Below are 19975 nucleotides of genomic sequence, written 5' to 3'. Positions count from 1 at the left end.
CTTTGTGTCAGGGAGTGTGGCCTAATATGCAAATAAATCCTGCTGGGCCTTTTCTATTAAAAAGCCCTGTGTGAAACTATGGTGATGTCAGAGGGTGTGGCCTAAAATGCAAATGAGTTCCTGCTGGGCTTTTTCTACAAAAAAAGTCTTGCCCATTTAAAACCTTTCCATTCTGGAAAAGCGTACTGAAAGAGTGATGGCACAGGAGTTTCGGAAACACTTTGTCTACCAGAGCCACTAAAGCCTTATCAGTCCTGAAATCAGGTTCAAAAGGGCAATACCCAGCTTCAGATAGAAAAACCTCTTTTATTAAAATTCTGAGTTGTGATAGCTGGGGAACTGCTGTTTGTTTGGTTGAGTGGGCTAAAGGTGAAAGTGATTGAGAGTGATTGATGCTGATTGCTTAGGAGTGGCTCTGCTCTACCCTCTTTGCATTTTAAGCTGCGCCTTGCCAGAGAGCTAAAGGGCTCTTGGCCTGTGGCTCTTCGCCTAGGGGCTCTATAAGGACCAGGAACCCAGATCCCTAATTTCCTTGTTCTCCCAATAAGGTAAGTTGACCCTCCAGAAGGGGAGCCACTTAAACAACATTTAAAGAGTACTGTATATTTTAAATATATATATATATATATATATATATATATATATATATATATATATATATATATATATATAATGAAGATAGAATGCCAGCAGAGGGGTGGGGGCTTTCCAGTGTTTTGCACTGAGTGTCACATGTATGACTATCTGCCCAAAGGACAGAAGTCTTGGATGTGTGCTTGATGCAAGGAGCTCCTGGTCCTCAGGGAACGAGTTCATACCCTTGAGGCCGAGGTGACTGCCCTGGAGAAGCAGAGACGGTCAGTTAGGCACTTGGGGAAGACTCTCGGGGGCGTATTAGATGAGCCCCGCTCTGAACGTAGCAGCCCCGTTGCTGCCAGAGAGCGTGAGGGTCAAGAGGGAACAGGGCACCATGCTGAGGATAAGGGGAATGCACCCTCAGAAGGGACCTCTTCTTCGGTTGGTGAGCGGGAATCCTTTCGCGTCAAGGAACCATTCCTGGGCAGGGGGAGAGGGGGTTTTTTGGTAGTTGGTGATTCGATCCTTAGGCAAGTAGACAGCTGGGTGGTGAAACCGCGTACTGACCATATGGTGACTTGCCTGCCTGGTGCAAAGGTAGCGGACATTACGCGTGTACTAGATAGGCTGATAGACAGTGCTGGAGAGGAGCCTGTGGTCATGGTGCATGTTGGCACCAACAATGTGGGGAAATGCAGTCATGAGGTCCTGGAGGAAAAATTTAGGCTCCTAGGTGGGAGACTTAAGGCCAGGACCTCCAAGGTAGCCTTCTCAGAAGTGCTACCTGTTCCACGTGCAGGGCAGGAGAGACAGGCACAAATTAGAAGTCTCAAACTGGAGAGCCAGTTTGGTGTAGTGGTTAAGTGTGCAGACTCTTATCTGGGAGAACCAGGTTTGATTCCCCACTCCTCCACTTGCACCTGCTAGCATGGCCTTGGATCAGCCATAGCACTGGCAGAGGTTGTCCTTGAAAGGGCAGCTGCTGTGAGAGCCGTCTCCAGCCCCACCCACCTCACAGGGTGTCTGTTGTGGGGGAGGAAGGTAAAGGAGATTGTGAGCCGCTCTGAGACTCTTTGGAGTGGAGAGCAGGATATAAATCCAATATCTTCATCTTCTTCAATGTGTGGATGAGACGATGGTGTAAGGAGGAAGGGTTTACGTTTGTTAGGTACTGGGATGCTTTCTGGAACAAGCGGGAGCGGGAGCTGTACAAAAGAGACAGTCTCCACTTGTCCCCGGATGCAACCAGGCTGCTGGCGCTTAAAATCAAAAAAGTGGCAGAGCAGTTTTTAAACTAAATCTTGGAGGAAAGCTGACAGGAGATGAAATGTCTCTGGTTCGGGAGGACTCATCTCAAAGAGATGAAGGGTTGGCTGCTATTTTTCTACTGGGTAACGGATCAGAATTGTTCACTGTGATGGTGACAAACAGTATGGACTGTCTGCAAAGAGTCTCGAGGCGGCAGGAGGAAGGTGGCAGGCCTAGCTTGCCTGGGAAATTATAGATGTTTGTATGCAAATGCTAGAAGTGTTCAAAGTAAAATTGGTGAATTGGAATGTTTAGTGTTGGGAGAAAACAGACATTGTGGGAATTTCAGAAACTTGGTGGAATGAGGAGAAATAAGTGGGACGCGGTGATTCCTGGATATAAGTTATATCGGAAAGATAGGGAGGGAAGGGTTGGAGGTGGGGTGGCTCTGTATGTCAGAGAGGATATACGGTCCAGTAAGACTGAGGTCAGAGAATTAGATTCCCTTTTAGAAATGCTGTGGGTTGAAATAGAGGGCCCAAAAGGAAATTAAACTATGGGAGTTTGTTATCGCCCACCAAATCAAAAGAGAGAGGACGATTATAATATAATGGAAGGCTTAAAGAGAGCGGCTAAACGTAAAAACTGTGTCATAATAGGTGATTTTAACTACCCGCAGATTGATTGGGTCAATATGTGTTCTGGTCAAGAGAAAGAAATTGAGTTTCTTGATGCTCTCAATGACTGTGCTATGGAGCAGATAGTCTCAGAACCTACCAGGGGTGGAGCGATCCTGGATTTGGTCCTAAGTAATGCCCAAGACTTGGTGAGAGATGTAAAAGTGATTGTGCCACTTGGGAGCAGTAACCATAATGTTATTGATTTCACTGTCTGTATAAATAGGGAGTTGCCCAAAAAGACCGCCACAACCAGGTTTAACTTTAAAAAGGGGAAATTCTCTGAGATGAGGAGGCATGTGAGGAGAAAACTGAAAGGAAAGTAGGGTGGCCATAATGTCTGAAGGTCAGCCAGGGACACCTTTGGGGGGGGGGAAGGTAGGGGTGCGCGAAGCACGTGTGCCGCCGGAAGCAGGAAGTGACATCACTTCCCCCCCCCCACGCCACCTGCCGGAAACAGGAAGTGACACCACTTCCTGTGACATCATTCCCCCCCCCCCGCGCCACCTGCCGGAAACAGGAAGTGACGTCACTTCAGGCGCCGTCACTTCCGGTGGCGTCGCGCCGCCGCCGGAAACAGGAAGTGACATCACTTCCCCCACGCCACCTGCCGGAAACAGGAAGTGACATCACTTCCTGTGACATCATTTCCCCCGCGCCACCTGCCGGAAACAGGAAGTGATGTCACTTCCGGCGACATCACTTCCGGTGACGGCGTGCCGCCGCCGGAAACAGAAAGTGACATCACTTCCTGTGACATCGTTTTCCCCACGCCACCTGCCGGAAGCAGGAAGTGACATCACTTCCTGTGACATCATTTCCCCCAAATGACATCATTTCCCCCAAATGCCACTGCCGGAAACAGGAAGTGACTTCACAGCACTTCCTGTGACGTCCCCAAAAATCCCCCAAATATTACCGCCGGAAACACCAAGATTATTTATAGAGAGGGAAAGGGGGGAAGTAAAGTTAAATGAAACTCTTTTTTTACTTTTTTCAAAGTGAGAAGACTAGAGAGAACGGGTTCCATGCTGAGAAGCCAGTCAGATTCCAGTGAGACTGTGCTGCATAATACAGCCTATTTATTTTGTCCTGTTTGCTCTGTTGGCTCTATCTGCGCCACCTTCATCACTTTCGGGGTGTGGATCCCCCAGTGGGGTGGTCTCCTGACTCCCTCCGCCGGCTGTTTCTGATAGCCTTGCGCACCCTCTTTCATTTGATATGTGTCCCGTGCGGGTGCCACCCTCCCGCCGGGAGATGCCGCAAAATGAGCCCCCTTGAGGCTTATGGCGGCAGGGCTCGGGGGAAGCGAGCTAGACTGCTGTTCTTTTGAGGGGTTATAGAGTGTTTCGAGCCCGTCCCTGTGGCATCGGTCCCATCGTTGTGGGGCCCAGGGGGCCGGCGCAGCGGCACGCCGAAGCAGCCTGTCACTAATAACACAGGTCGAGATGCAGGACAGGAACCCGGAAGAGACCAACAGGCTGCTTCAGCGTGCCGCTGGACAAGTAAAAGGACTCTAGTCCTTTTACCAACAAAAACTAAAACAAGAACCCCAAAACTGTCTTACCTTGTCTTCTCTGAGTCCAGGGAAGTAAGGCTGAGTGAGAGAGCAGCAGGCAGCAGCAGCTGAAGCCAAGGGCCAGCCACCAGCAGCAGCACAATCTCTCTCACACACACCAAGCCACACACCAACACAGCAATGGAGGAGTCCAGCAGGAAGACTCCTTAAAAAGGTTCTCTGGCCCTAAAGAGAGCAATTTCAAAAAATAGCACTGCTCTCTGATTGGCCAGACAACAGTGCTTACTTGGATACCCAAGTAAGCAAAAGATCAAAATAACAACAATGTAGCTGATGGCTGGGCCATCAGCTACACAACAGCCCTGCAAAGCATGCATTTGCAATGCATTTTGCAAATGCATGCTTTGGATTGGCTGCTGGGGCTCCTCTTCCCCCTCCCTGATCCCAAGGAGGCTATGGGAGAGGCGGGAAAGTACTAGGCAAGCATCTCCTTTGAGGCTGCAGAAGCCACTTTCCTGCCTTTTGCTTTGACAGCTTTGACAGCCGTATACTTCCGAATAGCTGTTCGGAAGCATACGGCAAGCCGTATTCGGCTGCCGCATAATAGGCGGCAATGGGAGTCGGCTGCAGCCGATTCCGTATACAGCCGAATCAGTGTTGATTCGGCTGTATATTCGGTTCGGCCGAACCGAATGCACATCCCTAGTGGCGGCCACAAGCATAGCCAACTTCAAGAGGGGGTTAGATAAAAATATGGAGCAGAGGTCCATCAGTGGCTATTAGCCACAGTGTGTATATATGTGTGTGTGTGTATATATATATAATTTTTTTTTTGGCCACTGTGTGACACAGAGTGTTGGAGTGGATGGGCCATTGGGCTGATCTAACATGGCTTCTCTTATGTTCTTTTTGCTATACCACTGTGGCACCTAGAAAGTGAAGTGGGTCAGGGTACAGTGATGTTGAGATGGATTTTGTCCTTCTTATCAGATAATCAGTAGCAAATTTTGGAAGGTGTCAAAGAGGGTGCCACAAGGTTCTGTGATATCTCCCCTGTTGTTTAGTATGCCATGACCTGGTAAGCCCAGGCTCACCTAATTTCATCAGATCTCAGGAGCAAAGCAGAGTCTGGCCTGTCAGTATTTGGATGGGAAACCACAATCAAATAACATGGTCACTATGCAGAGGCAGGCAATGGTAAATCACCTCTGAATGTAGTTTGCCTTGAAAACCCTATAGGGTTGCCATAAGTAGGCTGTGACTTGACAAGAGGGGGGGGGGAAACCCACCCTAATGAGACATCATCAATATGCTGGTGGCACTCAACTGTATATCACTTTGAATGAGCCCTTTCCTGTGACTGTCTCAGCCCTGGCCTAGTAGTTAAATGACTGAGAATCAATTGAAGATAAATCTAGATAAGATTGAGATGAAGCTGGTTTTAAGGCTTTAAATTGAATTTTTCCTCCCTACCACTAATGGAGATCAAATTTCACTTGTTAAGATTTTGGGGGTCTTGTTGGTTTGCAGTTGGAAAAACAAGAGGCTATGACCTCAAAACATGCCTTTTTCCAACTTAGCTTAATTAGGGTGCTGACTCTTCACTTGCAAATGTCTAATCTGGTTACACTGATCCATGCTTCAGTAGCCTCAATGCTAGGTCACAGGAAATCCTTTACATTGGATTTCACTTGAAGATGATCTGAATCACAGGGGAGGGAGGAGGCCACCAAACTGCAAAGGAGGCCACGGGCCATGCCGTTCATGATTCAAATCACTCCAGAGGTGTGGCAGAAGCAGCCGCCAGCCTTTCTGAGTGATTTAAATTTAAATCTTTAAATCACTCCTGGAGGCTGGAGGCTACTTTTGTCACACCTCCAGATTAACTTGAATGGCAGGAGAGGGATGAGGCAGCAGCAGAGGCCCCACAGCTAGTTGAGGGCCCTGAGTCAGGAGGCCAGTCCAGAAGTCAAGGCAGGGCCCCCACAGGCCCCCCATAGCTACAGGCCTGCCTATTTATTTCCAGGTCCAATTCTAGGTGCTGGTGCTTATTTTTAAATAATGCTGGTGGCATTATACAGGATGGACCACCTCCCCTCATACAGGCAGCTTCATTCTTCCCAGCAAGATCTACTATCTGTGCCACTTTTGTCCAAGGCATGTCCTAAAATGGCCCAGGGCTGGACTTTTTTAGAAGGTGTCCCATGTTCATGGAACAGTATCCTGGAAGAGGTCAAAGGGGTTTCTACTCTCCTAGCATTCTGGTTAGACTGTGAAACACAGAGTTTTTATGGCAACCTGAGTCTGGGCAAAAGGAAATGTTTTACTGCATATAAAAACTGTTGTAAAAAGAGAGGGTAAAACTCTTCAGTGCAAACTTTTTAATTACAAGATTAAATTTGTACACTACAGAATAATTTCAGTACAAATATTCAAGTGGGCACAGCAATAACAACAAGATTAATCTATTTAGACTTAGTTTATAAAATCGTATAGACAATAGATTAAAGAATAAAAAAATTAAAACTGGCATAACTTCATAGATATAAATCACCTACTTTGTAGTTGTCAGTAGAGATTAAACAAGGTGAATTAAAATATTTCTTAAATAAGTATTTTAATTATGTAAATTATGAGATTTGAGAAGGGAATCTAGAGATACGTGAAAACCATCTGGAAAAGTCTAACTAAAAAAAAAATTCCTTGCCCAGTAAATGGGAAGTCTGAGGTTTTGTTTAGTAAAGTCCCGCGTAAACATAAACAGTGCTAATTATTCCTCTAGTACCTGGAAAACTAGCAAATGTATTGCTGCATAAACTTTTGTAGGTAGGCAATAACCTACTTCATCAGACCTATAAAGAGTCAGGGGTACTCCACTCAGAAAAAGAAACTGAAGAGAGATGGCTGAACATAGCACTCTATATGGTATAGGCTTGTGCAGGTGTGAACTTCTAGACTAGATATACTTTCCTCCTGCATGTGGTGGTTTTTGTTTACAGCTCCGCAACCCAAAACAGCTTCTTTCCAACAATGAACCACCTAACAGAGGCACAGATTCAGGAACGAAACCCTGTAACAAACTAGATGCCAATTCTGTCCCTATATCAACTCATGCAACATTATTACCAGCCCTAAAAACATCAGCCATGGTACTCTGGGCTTACTCACTGGTTCATCCTCCAATGAAATGTGTTGTCAAAAACACCCTTCTCCTCCCCACATAGGACAAACAGGTCACAGTGTATAACACAAAATGACAATTTTTTTTAGAAATATTCCAAACCCAGTGAACATTTGAGTTTTCCAGAATACTTACAACAAAAGTAAAACACTAGTCTAGCTACTGAATTCATCACAAAGTCTGGTATAATTTCCCAATAATTTAACAAGAACTTGGGATTTTTCAGCTATTATGATGTGAACCAGCTTAAAAAAAACAGGGAAGACTGCCATTACTGGTGCTGTGAATAGGCTTTGTGCTTTTCTTAACTACATGTGAATTTTACATTTTTCTGCATTTCATCGACCATTGACTACATTTACAGTATTTTTCTTCATAACCTTGTGTCTGCCTAGTAAGCACATGCAGCTGATGAAGTATGACCTAATGCAACAGAGTTTAAACTAGACAAAACCTTGTTCAATGTTAATGTGTTGCAATACTTTTCTTTATTCTCAGGAAGGTAGTCAAGAGATTTCACTGAATCTCAGAAATTTCATCCTGACTGTAGAGCTACTAGTTTTTCTCCTAACTCTTCTGAAGCTGTCCGCTGAATCCTACTAGATTGAAGCTCCTCCCGCAGTTTAACCATACCTTAACCATTCTACCATGTCTAATAGCAATCAGTATCCATTGTGCTAACAATAAAATAAAGCAGTCTCACAACTAAGAACAACTCTCAAAAAGAATTTGAGAACAATGTTCAGCTTAAACTAGAACAAGGTTGGAGTCCAGTAGCACCTTTAAAACCAACAAAGTTTTATTGACAATGCAAACTTTCGTGTGCTTAAAAGCGCACTTTGTCAGACAACAGTATGAGATGGAATTAGCAGTCCTACTATACAGGGAGTGGGCAGTGAACTAGCATGCAATATGTTGTAGCAGATTTCTATTTTATTTTATTTTATTAAAAAAGAGCAAGTTGGGGTCTGGCAATTGTCAGCCTGAGCTGACTGGGCAGAAAAAACAGCTAAGGCAATAAACTTCAGAACTGTAGATTGATGTCCAAGTCACCAGGCCTCCAAAGTGTGAAAAGTAATAAACTACTCAAGTCTGTTGTAATGTTCCATTGGTCTGCTCTAAAGCAAGGGTTAAAATAACATTTTTCTGTAGAATTAAGCTGAAGTCTACTCTGCTCTGTTGAAATGCTAACGTAAAAATAGTGGATATGTACTCGGGTTGCCAAGCCCAATTCAAGAAATATCTGGGGACTTTGGAGGTGGAGCTAGGAGATGTTTGGGGTGGAGCCAGGAGATGTTGGGGTGGGGCCAGGAGCAAGGTTGGAACAAGTACAATTGAACTGCAAAGGGAATTCTGGCCATCACATTGAAAGGGACTGCCCACCTTTTCAGTGTCTTCCATCCATTAGAAATAACGAAGGATATGGGCATTTTCTTTGGGGGCTCATAGAATTGGCCCCTGTGGTCCAATCCTTTTGAAACTTGGAGGGTGCTTTGAGAAAAGGCAGCAGATGCTATGCTGCAAATTTGGTGCTTCTACCTCAAAGAACATCCCCCCACCCAGAGCCTCAGACAACTGCGGATCAATTTCCCATTATTCCCTATTGGAATCGTTCTCCGTAGGGAATAAAAGAGTGCCCAGTAGACGTTTCCCTCCCCCCCACTTTCTAAAGTGGAGGGGAGGGCCTCCAAACCGGGGAATCCCTTGCCTTCACCTGGGGATTGGCAACCCTCCCTCTCTCACACACACACACACACACACTTACTGGGTCTGGTTACCTGCTCTGAAAACAAAAGTAAAACGAATGGAAGCTGTTGCTGACCCTTCCCCATGAGAGCCAGTTTGGTGTAGTGGTTAAGTGTGCGGACTCTTATCTGGGAGAACCGGGTTTGATTCCCCACTCCTCCACTTGCACCTGCTAACATGGCCTTGGGTCAGCCATAGCTCTGGCAGAGGTTGTCCTTGAAAGGGCAACGACTGTGAGAGCCCTCTCCAGCCCCACCCACCTCACAGGGTGTCTGTTGTGGGGGAGGAAGGTAAAGGAGATTGTGAGCTGCTCTGAGACTCTTCAGAGTGGAGGGCAGGATATAAATCCAATATCATCTTCTTCCTGTTTCCTGCTCAACTTTAAAGGCACACAAACAACAGAAACACACACACATTTTAAAAGGGAACCTGTTTGCAGGTTTCTAAACCTGATAGAGCTCTAGAAGTACATTGTGTCTGTGGGGGCGTGGCTTTTCCGGCCGGCCAGCTGGCTGGGCATGGGGGGAAGCCTGTAAAACCGGAGGATCCCCTGCTGGGACTTGGGGATTGGGAAGCCTAATATGTACCTCTCCACAGGGTTAAACTAACAACATCCTTCTCTAAGAATAGTTCTGACAGAGAGATTTCTATGTCATTATCCATTACACATAATTCCCTTGTGGTGGTGGCAAAATCAAGCATCCCCATTGGTTGGAACTTTTCTGCATGAACTACTGGCCCATGAATCATCTGTCACCATCTCTGGCCTCCCACTGGCTGACTCCCCTGCCCCCACCTACTGCAGGCCCAGGAATGTTGAACAAACCGCCAAAACAGTCTTACCTCAGAGACAGACACATCTCCAATGCTTCTGTGTCTTCTCTGTCAACCAGCCTCAGAAAGGCCAGCCACTCTCCTGTGGCCTCACAAAAGGCATCACAGCTGCCACCAGCAACAGGCCTCTGCCACCCCATCAACGACCCACACAGACAGCATCCCAGCACACACAGCCTCTGAAGGCCGCCAAAATAGCCAGGCAGCAAGGCTTGGCACCGCTGGGAGCATTTTCTCAGAGGGCATGGCTGTCCCACCTTTACTGTCTTTCCTGCCTCTTTCCTATCACTCCCTCTCTCCCTCCTCCCCTCAGCCTTGCCCCAGGATAGTTGGCTGAAAAGGAATAGGGTTGCCAACTCCAAGTTGGGAAATTCCTGGAGATTTCAGGGGTAGAACCTGGAGAGGTTGGGGTTTGAGGAGGGGTGGGATCTCAGACAGGTACAATGCCATAGACTCCAAACTGACAATTTCCTCCTGGGGAACCATTGTTGCTAATCTCCAGGTCGAGGCTGGAGATCACTCAGAATTACAACTAATCTCCAGATGGCAGAGATCTCTTTCCCTGGAGTAAATGGCTGCTTTGCACGGTTGACAGACACACAGAGAGATACGGAGGGAAAGTGAGACACAGAGAGATTTAAGTCCTCTGCTTAAGACCAACAACTTTATCAAAGACAGACTCAATGCACAGCAGCCAAGAAGGTCAGAGCACCTGCTCCGGCTGCAACGCCACTGAGGATGTTCTCCGCAGCTGAGAACGAAACGTCTGGAAGGAAAACTTTCTCCAGTAGAACACGGCACTTGAGCCCGAAAGATTCTACAAACCCGAATGATGTTACCAGCTGTGAAAACCTGAAATCTTTGATAAAGGCAGACTATTGGTCTGAAAGGTATCAATAAAGGCCTCTGAGGCAGAACTCATTGGGGTCAGTCCTGACTACGTGTGCCAGTTCCAGATTGGTGGGAAATTCCTGGAGATTCTGTGGTGGAGATTGAGGAGGCATGGGAGTTAGGGCTTCAGAACCAGGTCTGCCAGACACAGGTTCTTTCTGTGGAGGCTGACTGGATGATTTTGGACCAGTCACAGAATTCCAGCCTAATCTGCCCCACAGAGTTGTTGTTCAGATCAAAGGGGGGAGAGAGGAGAATTATGTAAGCTGCTTTGTCCCCCCACCACTGTGAAGAAAGCCTGTCTTTTTCCTATGTAGAGGCTGCAGAGGAGGAAGGCAATGAAAGCTGAAGTCAGAGGGACAGATAAAGGGAAAGACACAGGGTTGCCAACTCCAGGTTAGGAAATTCCTGGACAGATAAGGGGTGGGGCCTGGAGAGAGTGGGGTTTGAGGAGGGATGGGACCTCAGGTATAATGCCATTTCCTCCAACGGAACCACTGTTGCCAGTCTCCAGGTGAGGGCTGGAGATCACTCAGAATTACAACTGCTCTCCAGATGGCAGAGATCAGCTTCCCTTGAGATGGTGGGAGTGAATGTCTTCACTTGGATGGAAAAACAGCAAGAGTGGGAGTGCACTCACCCAGAGCCTCTTTCTAGAACCCGCTGTATTTTTTTCTCCACTAAAGGCCTTATTCCTAGCATTGTATAATATCACAGACATTATTCTGATACATTATTCTAAAAGAGAAATACAGTGGAATACAGTGGATGTATATCTCTATTCGGTGAGAATGGTTTTAGCACATGTAATAAGATAAGAGACCAATATCCCTGTTCAGTCTTGGGACTATTCTTTTGGGTGCTCCGGCGCTTCTTGTGCAAAATCCGCGCAGATCCTCCGGTGTGAAGAGGGTGGTCGCGCCACTTGAAGGTCAGTGCGAAAACGCCCAAAGTGTGTAAATCACTTATATAATTAATTATAATGCAACATCCAAAAGTCTAATGAATATACAAAGAATAAAGTCTTTTGGAACAGTCTATAATTTATTATGTTCTTTTGTCAAAGCCTAATAGGGAGACTAAAGAGGTATGGGTAGGAATTCCATGCTCTGCATCACCAGAAGATTTCTGATATTCTTAAGTAGTGTATTTCAAATGAGGAACAGTCCCAAACTGAGGTCACTGAAGTAAAGGGTCACTGAAGTCTTTTGGAACAGTCTATAATTTATTATGTTCTTTTGTCAAAGCCTAATAGGGAGACTAAAGAGGTATGGGTAGGAATCATGAAGATCACGGATGCAGTTCCTAGGTATATAGCATTTAAGATCCCTTCTTCAGAAAATGCTTCAGATCAGTTCTAATAATTAATTACTCATCAAGGTTCTACTTCACAATTTCATACCAGTGACCAGCTCAGCATAGTTTTCTGCTGGAAAGACCTCTCCTAGATTCAATTGTCAACTACCTCAACACTAAAACATGTCAACTTTATAGATCACCAAAAGTCACAACAAATTTTAAAACTTCAAATTTCTTTGGATATTACAGAAAGAAATGGGTGCACATACATTTGCACACATATTTATTATAAATGTATTATATTTATTATAAATGTGTATTAAAGGATACAAAATTCACCAAGTGTTCAAAAGTTACTTGTCCATATGCCCACACATGCTAATATTACTCATCTGTGGCATCAAAAGAAAGGAGAACTAAAATTCTGACCAACTGAAGAATATTCTTACTCACTACAGATGACAAGGCAAATAGCTATTTATAAGGCTCATTATTTCCTGGGAAAGCTGTTAAAATCATAGACACAAACATATGAACCTTATTGTTCTGCTTTAGAACAAGTGTCCTGAAGTCTCATTACACAGCATGTTTTAACACCATAATTAATTATAAAGTATTATCTTGGTAAACCTGATGCTTTCAAAAAAAAAAATAAGGGATGAAATTTCAGCTTAAAATCTACTTGGAAAACATTTCCATTCCACTGAGCACTCTATGAATGAAAAGGCATTTGAGAACTTTACTATATGAATTCCACTGTGATAGATGAGAGCATTAAAAGCGGGGTTCTACAGAAGTGGAATAATCATTATAGACAGGACAGTCTGGCCACTCATGACAGAAGATGAAAGAACCTACTGAAAATCAAAGTTCCTGTTAGCATGGTACCAGTGCAATTGCCTGGATAGTGGGGCAGTCTGAAACCACAATTGTAACTAATTAACCTGAGGAACCAGAATATCCTCTTTGGTGAGACTTGCACATAACTACAGAATGTATTCTTTGCTTAGTTGTAGGGTTTCCAAAGCATTTTTAAGCTTATGTTAAGCAAGTTTGACCAGGGGTGGCCAAACTTGCTTAACGTAAGAGCCACATAGAATAGATATCAGATGCTTGTGAGAAGGAAGGAAGGAACTTTAACTTTAAATGCTTCTTCAAGCAGCTGGCTGGCTTGGCTTGGAGAAGTGATTTAAAGAGACAAATGTCTTCTCCAAGCCAGCTGACTGGGTGGTGGGGGCTTCGAGAGTCACACTATGTATGTGAAAGAGCCACATGTGGCTCCCAAGCTGCAGTTTGGCCACCCCTGTTTTAGACAGGGTTTATTTATTCCTTCCTCTAAAGAAGTAGAGGCCTTTGTAGGAATGTTTGGAAAAGATGGATGAATCTAAAGCCTCCACTCCCTGCACATTTAATTCTTCCTCCACCCATTTTTTCTAGGGTTTGTCACTAATCCTAGAAAATTTGTCAGAAATGTTTGAATGGGATTTCAGAATCTGTCAATTCACACCAGCCAATACAGTAGTCTATCTAGGCACAAAATAACTGGCCAACAGAGTAGTCTATCTAGACACAGAGACCTTAATGGAAAGTCCATTCTGTGTTTTCCTTGCAGCTTTGCAAGCCCAGAATTGCTTTCTGCTTCAGCCCGCAAAAAGACAAGGAAGGAGGAGCTGGGAACTTCAGCATTCTCTGAGCTTCAAAGAGTGAGGACAGGAGTGGGGAGGGGGAAGAAAAGAGCTCTGCGGGATTGAATAAAGCCCTGGGCAACTTGGTTTTGGTCCATGGGCCAGACATTTGAAAACCCTAACCTAGGGTTTATAATACTGCTTGTAATTGATCAGCCTGTCCTTATGGATATACTTTGGTTCTGTAAAAGGTTTAGGAAATCAACAAAATAAAAAGTCAGCTTAAGAAGAACTTTTCTATCAAGCACAGAACACCTTTTGAAAATTATGAAAACAGATTTCACAATATTCACTAGTTGCCCTGGATAGATAGCCACTTTCAAGTTTTAGTTTTTCCACATGAAAAATGGAAATAAACCCCACCTACTGAAAGGATTGCTGCTAGGACAAAAGCAATAAAAGAGGATATAACTGAAAATACCCTTCTTATTTCTGGCCACTTTTTCCTGAAAGAAAAAGATATTGGATTTTTATCCCATCCTATACTCTGAATCTCAGAGTGATCACAATCTCCTTTACCTTCCCCACACACACACACAAGAGACACCCTGTGAGGTAGGTTGGGCTGAGAGAGCTCTTACAACAGCTGCCCTTTCAAGAACAACTCCTACAAAAGCTATAGCTGACCCAAGGGCATTCCTGCAGCTGCAAGGAGGAGTGGGGAATCAAACTCCACTCTCCCAGATAAGAGTCCGCGCACTTAACCACTACACCAAACTGGCTTAACTACTATACCACTACACCAAAGATTCTCCTATAATTTTGAAAGATTTTCCTAATATCTGAGATATAAATCGAAACTATAGCCATAACGTGGAAGTTTAACCAAGGTCTCCAAGTGTAAAATGCAATTATTAAAAATATAATATTTGGACCACAAGCAGTCCAGCATGAAAAGGAAAATGCTTCTGTATGTGAATGATCAAGAAATGGCAGTAAGCAGCATATATTACAGTGATATGGCAACGGAACCTAGCATTTTCTAAGCAACACTTTCTGTTTTTGCTGTTAACATTTAATAATTCAGTAAAACCTTCTTGCTATTTTCATTTCAATTAGAGACATCCAACATCCTTTTAAATATAGAATTAGTCATTTGCCATTTACATTCTTCCTATGAATGGTCCATTTGAGGCTCTTGAAGATGTTATGAAACAATTTAAAGGTAAAATAGCAGAAGCATTCTTGGCTCAGAAGTAATACAAATAACCCAGACAGTCTCCAAAGAATGAAAAACATATAAACAGGATTTCCAAACGTGCCCACTAAACCGGAATGGGGCAATGGTTTATCTAACTCATGCTAATATATCCTGAAATGATTATATATTCATTGATTCTTTTTTAAAGATAACTGGCACATGCTAAACAAAAATAGACAGAGAACATGAAGATAATAGGTAACCATAATTTCATCCCTTTTTATTGGAACAAATCAAACTATAAGGAACCATGGGAGTCAAACTGAACCTTGTACCAGGCAGGCCCCAGCGCCTCAGTGCTTGTTCCACAGCACTAGCTGCAGAAATGTGTATCCTGACAGCACTTGCTGAGCTGCAATGTCCATGGTAGCTTTAGTCATATAAAATGTCTATTGTAGCATCAGTCATATGACAGCTGAAGCCAATCAGGACACTTTGGGTTTATAAAAACCTGGCCTGCAGATTTCAGTGTGGACAGTTTGTCCCAGAAAGCAGAATGAGCTTAAATTTGCAACTCCCTGATTCTTGGATCTTGCCTTCAGCCTCAGACCTTCATCTGGCTCCTTTGGAAACCCAACCCTCAGCCTGCTTTTGACCACATCTCCTGCATCTGGCCCTTGGCACGTTATCTGACTTCTTGGAAAGCCAGAGTACAGCCTATTTTGACCTTGCCTCTGGCTCCTTGAAGCCCTAAACTGAGCACTGCTCCCTTACAATCTCACAAAACAGTGTACAAGCTTCAGAGGAACAGGTAACCAAAAGCATCAAGACAAAAAAAATAAATATTCCTTTAAGACATCTGGAGCAGGAAACTAGCCAGAGAAGCAGTTGGACCTTTGGACTGTTAAAAGAAGATGGGGAGATGGCAGAGAAGATCAATGAATGTTTTACTTCTGTGTTCATTGTGGAAAAGTGTTGGGCATGCACCCATGCTAAATCCACTATTTCAGGAAGAGAGCTGGAAGAACTGAGCCTAATTGACCAGAGCTAAAGTTTTAGACCTATTCTGGAAATTAAAAATCAGTCTCCAAGTCCTGATCACACACACCTGAGAGTTCTTAGGGAACTCAAATGTGAGATAGTTGATCTATTAACCCATATGTAACCTAAATTCAACCACTGTAGCAGAAGACTGGAAGTAGCTAATGTTACAACAATTTTTTAAAAGGGCACACTTTATTCTTGAAAAGTCTATATCCTAACAGTAAGTTTAATATTCTGCCGACAGGGCAAAAGATAAAATTGGAAGACACAGAGAAGAAAAACAGATTAGACACCGAGCATTACCAGAAGCTCTCATCTAACCACCCTTCATGAGTGTTACCAAATAAGAGCCTCAAGGTGGATAATAAGAAAATAAGAACAAGTCCATGTAACATACAAGACACAACAATCCCAAAAATAGCACATTTCAACAGTGATGCCACTCCTGCGCACTTTTTTAAAAAAATGCACAATTCATAAGTTTAATATAATAAATTTAACAAATAAAATAAAAAATCAGGCTAATGATATCCTTATATTCTGCCTCATTTTCTTAAATTCAGGCCCTGTTCAGAAGCACAGTATAATCAGATGTCACTGCTGTTTCCTTCTGGATTTAAAGTGGCTGATCAGACAACATCTGCCTCCCCGTATTAACTTGTGGTAGCCCCCCCCCCCCCATCCTTCTCGGAACTGGATTATTTTGTTACCTGCTCCACTGCGATGTTTCTTGAGTTCTCCGGTTTCACCTCGTAGTTTTCTCCGTCTGGATAGTTCTGCTGCGATATTAACCAATTTCCGATGTCTGAAGGCTGTCCCAGAACAAAAGGAGCCTCAAACATCTGGTTTACAGTCACCATTTTTTTTAACTACTTAGCAATATGCACATAACTGCACAATGTTTTAACCTATGCACATGTGCATATGTGTGCATGCGCATAATGCGCACATGTGCATAATAGTGGAAGAAAAAAACCTGCATGGCGCCGTTGCAGAGTGATTCGAATTGTAGTATGGCAGTCTGATCGATAATATCCGGAACAAAGATATTCGGAACAGAACCGGGTCAGTTTAACACGGACTCAACATGCTCTGTGAACAGGGCCTCAATGTGACTAAGCAAGAAGATGATGCAAACATAAAAAGAATCTCGGCTTGGCTTCGCGAACGAAGATTTAAGAAGGGTGCAATAGTCCACGTCTGCTGCAGGCTCGCTGGTGGCTGACAAGACCAATGCGGGACAGGCAAGGGGGAAACAACCATGTACTTTTTTTACAGAAGCAAAATTGTTATATGTCACAAAGGATTTGATGCTCTACATTTTATTTTCACTTCTATTGTTTGAATATAAATTGACACAATCCTGATTTAGTTCACCCAGGCTAGTCTGATCTCAGAAGCTAAACAGGGTCAGTCTTGGATGGGAGACCCACCAAGGAAGTCTAAGGTTGCTAAACAGAAGCAGGCAATGACAAGCCACCTGAACATTTCTTGCCTTGGGAATTCTACAAGGCCACCATAAGTCAGCTAAAACTTTACAGCATATTCCATCACCACCACCAATTCTAAATATTTATGCATTATTCTTATTAGACATCACTGCTGTATACTGAACACACTTACACTACCCAATCAAAAATATTTTGTGATTATCAGAGATACTGAGCTTGAACAGATAAGAAGTTGTGTAGTCTACTTTTATAGACGATGATGATATTGGATTTATATCCTGCCCTATACTCTGAATCTCAGAGTGGTCACAACAGATACCCTGTGAGGTAGGTGGGGTTGACTGAGCTCTTACAGCAGCTGCCCTTTCAAGGAGCTATGGCTGACCCAAGCCCATTCCAGTAGCTGCAAGTGGAGGAGTGGGAAATCAAACCCGATTCTCCCAGATAAGATTCCACGCACTTAACCACTACACCAAACTGTCTCTCTAAGCTTGTACGCTGTATAATGTACATTTTTATTATTATTTTAGCATATTTCTATTCTGCCCATTCTCCGTAGGGCTCATTATATAAACTTGTACATTGTTTTGCAAATTGCCAATAACAAACAGAGATAACAATCATTCTGGAAGCCAAAAACTGTCTCTGTATATACAGAGGATTTTGAAAATCTAATTTTCCACATTTCATTACAGACTGCCAAGTACAACACAGGGCTCTCTAAGTGGTGGTGTCAGTACTTCAGAATGTCCAGCCTCATAAGATCCAACATGTCTGCTCAACTGTTGCTTCTAAGTAGTTATGGAAAATTTCTCATGCCCATTGATCCTTTTTAAGTTGAACTGGTTTGTTTTAGTTATGCTGCTGGTTTTTTTTTTACAAGCTTAAACCTACAGTAATCAAGTTCTTTGTTGCCTTTGTTAACTTTGCATTCTAAGGTTGTATTTTAATGCTGTATTATAAATCACTTTAGGGCTTCTGGGGTCAAAGGACTAACTGAAAGATTCAAGCTAAAGTAATAATTAACTCCGTAAGGTTAGAGTTTACAGAAGTCAACAGAATAATGCCCTGCACTTGTTTAACTTTCTGAAATAGCCGAACCTGGCCACTTCTGAACACATAGTAAGGTGGCCAGATGCCCCCTTTTTCAAAGGACAATCCTACTTTCTTAAGTGGCCTTCTGAGATGTCCCAGTCCCATAAATTTAGCTATAGTGTTGTTTTATTCTTTAACTGTTATTTTTTTCCTTCTTAATGAACATTTGAGTAAGTCAAGGAACTGTAGTAGCACATAGAAATGTAGTAATTTTCTACTGGAAGAATCACTCCCAGCGTAATCCTACAGTTTCAGCCAGGCCCACAGATTTCAACGGACTTAGAAGAGTGTAACTCTATTTACGTTTGCACTACGACTTAGATAGCACATTGGTCCCACATAGCTTTACTTTCATGGACAGACTTAATTCTAGAGTTCAGTCTAATAACAGATCAGGACGAGCTGCCGGATTTCCCACCTAAGGCAATGAGATACCAGCAGAAGCAACAACTTGAGATGGCAGGGTGTAGGAGGAGGCTTTCAGGTCCACACATGGCCTGTGCGTGGGAATAGGAAAGGTGGGCGGCTGCCTGGGCTCCCCCCTTCACCCACCCTGCGGCTTTCAGAGAAGAGCGGCCTCGCTCCAAGGCCCCGGCCGCATTTGCCCACCCGGAACCCAGAGGGACAAAAGAGGCGGCGCGACCTCGCTCCGACCCCATTGAAGAGGGGGCGCAGGCGTGGGGGTGGCAAAACCCCCAGCCCCGCCCACTAGTATAACTTAAGGTCTTTTTAGGAAACTGATACCCGTCCATCTCTTACCCTACTATGAAAACACGCACTAAACAGAGATTACTGAGGCCTCGGTTTCCTCCTAGAATAGGTGAGGAGAGAGTGGCTCCCGAGCTGCTAGAGTTAAAGGGACAGGACATTTCCCCAGCCTATTGGCAACCACAACTTCCTCTGGGAGGCAAACCGAGGAAAGGGCCGAAGATTTGTTTTTGTTGCTGCTGCCGCCGCCGCCGCCGCTTCCCCTGGCTCCGGGATCTCGCCCAGCCGCTCCCTTCTAGGTCAGCCGCCTTACCTTCTCCTCCTCCTGCCAAGGACACACAGGGCACAGAGCGCCAGAGCAGTAGCCAGCGTCAGGCCGAGAGTGTCCAGGAGGTCCATTGCTGGGGAAGCGCTTGCCGCCGCTCCTCAGGCCGCGGCGCCGCGCTTACTGACCTCCACTGCCAGCGAAAGTTTGCCCCGTCTCTTTCGCTCCCCCCTGCAGCGTTTCACGAAGTTTGGAGCTGGCCGCACTAAGCGCCCCAGCCGCTTCCCGCCTTCCGAGCCCGGGAGACGCTGTGGGCGGATCCAGATCCGCCACTCCCTTCGCAGCACCAAACACCGGGCAAAGCACTACATCGCAGCCGGAGTCCGCCGTCCCCGCCCCCCGCCCCTTCTCCTGAAGGAACTGGATGCCTGCCTGAGGTTTCCAAGGGGGGAAGCGGGGAAAGCTCCGCGAGCAAAAACACAGAAAGATAGTTGTGCAAGCCACGAGTTGCAGAAAGGAAGAGAAAGAGCAACGCTGTAAGAAATTTCTGGAGTAAAGGGGACTCAGTCGATTTTCATGCAAACGTAGACAGTAAAAAGTAACAGGGACTTTCCT

The 19975-nt window shown here is 44.5% G+C and overlaps 1 protein-coding gene across 1 annotated transcript in view; it reads right to left on the bottom strand.

Annotated features, from left to right (window-relative positions):
• The window catches only part of LOC132575176 (cytochrome P450 7B1), a 157152-nt gene extending 137561 nt beyond the window's left edge, over positions 1 to 19591 (bottom strand). Inside the window, exon 1 of the mRNA XM_060243702.1 lies at positions 19409 to 19591. Within this exon, the coding sequence (XP_060099685.1) occupies positions 19409 to 19494 (86 nt within the window). The 5' untranslated portion in view covers positions 19495 to 19591. The remainder of the gene's footprint in view (positions 1 to 19408) is intronic.
• Between the last annotated feature and the right edge of the window lie 384 nt (positions 19592 to 19975).

The sequence above is a fragment of the Heteronotia binoei genome, chromosome 7 (genome assembly GCF_032191835.1).
Source record: "Heteronotia binoei isolate CCM8104 ecotype False Entrance Well chromosome 7, APGP_CSIRO_Hbin_v1, whole genome shotgun sequence".
Taxonomy (NCBI): domain Eukaryota; kingdom Metazoa; phylum Chordata; class Lepidosauria; order Squamata; family Gekkonidae; genus Heteronotia; species Heteronotia binoei.
The sequence above is the reverse complement of the archived record's forward strand: the minus strand, read 5'-3'. Positions and strand labels throughout refer to the sequence as shown.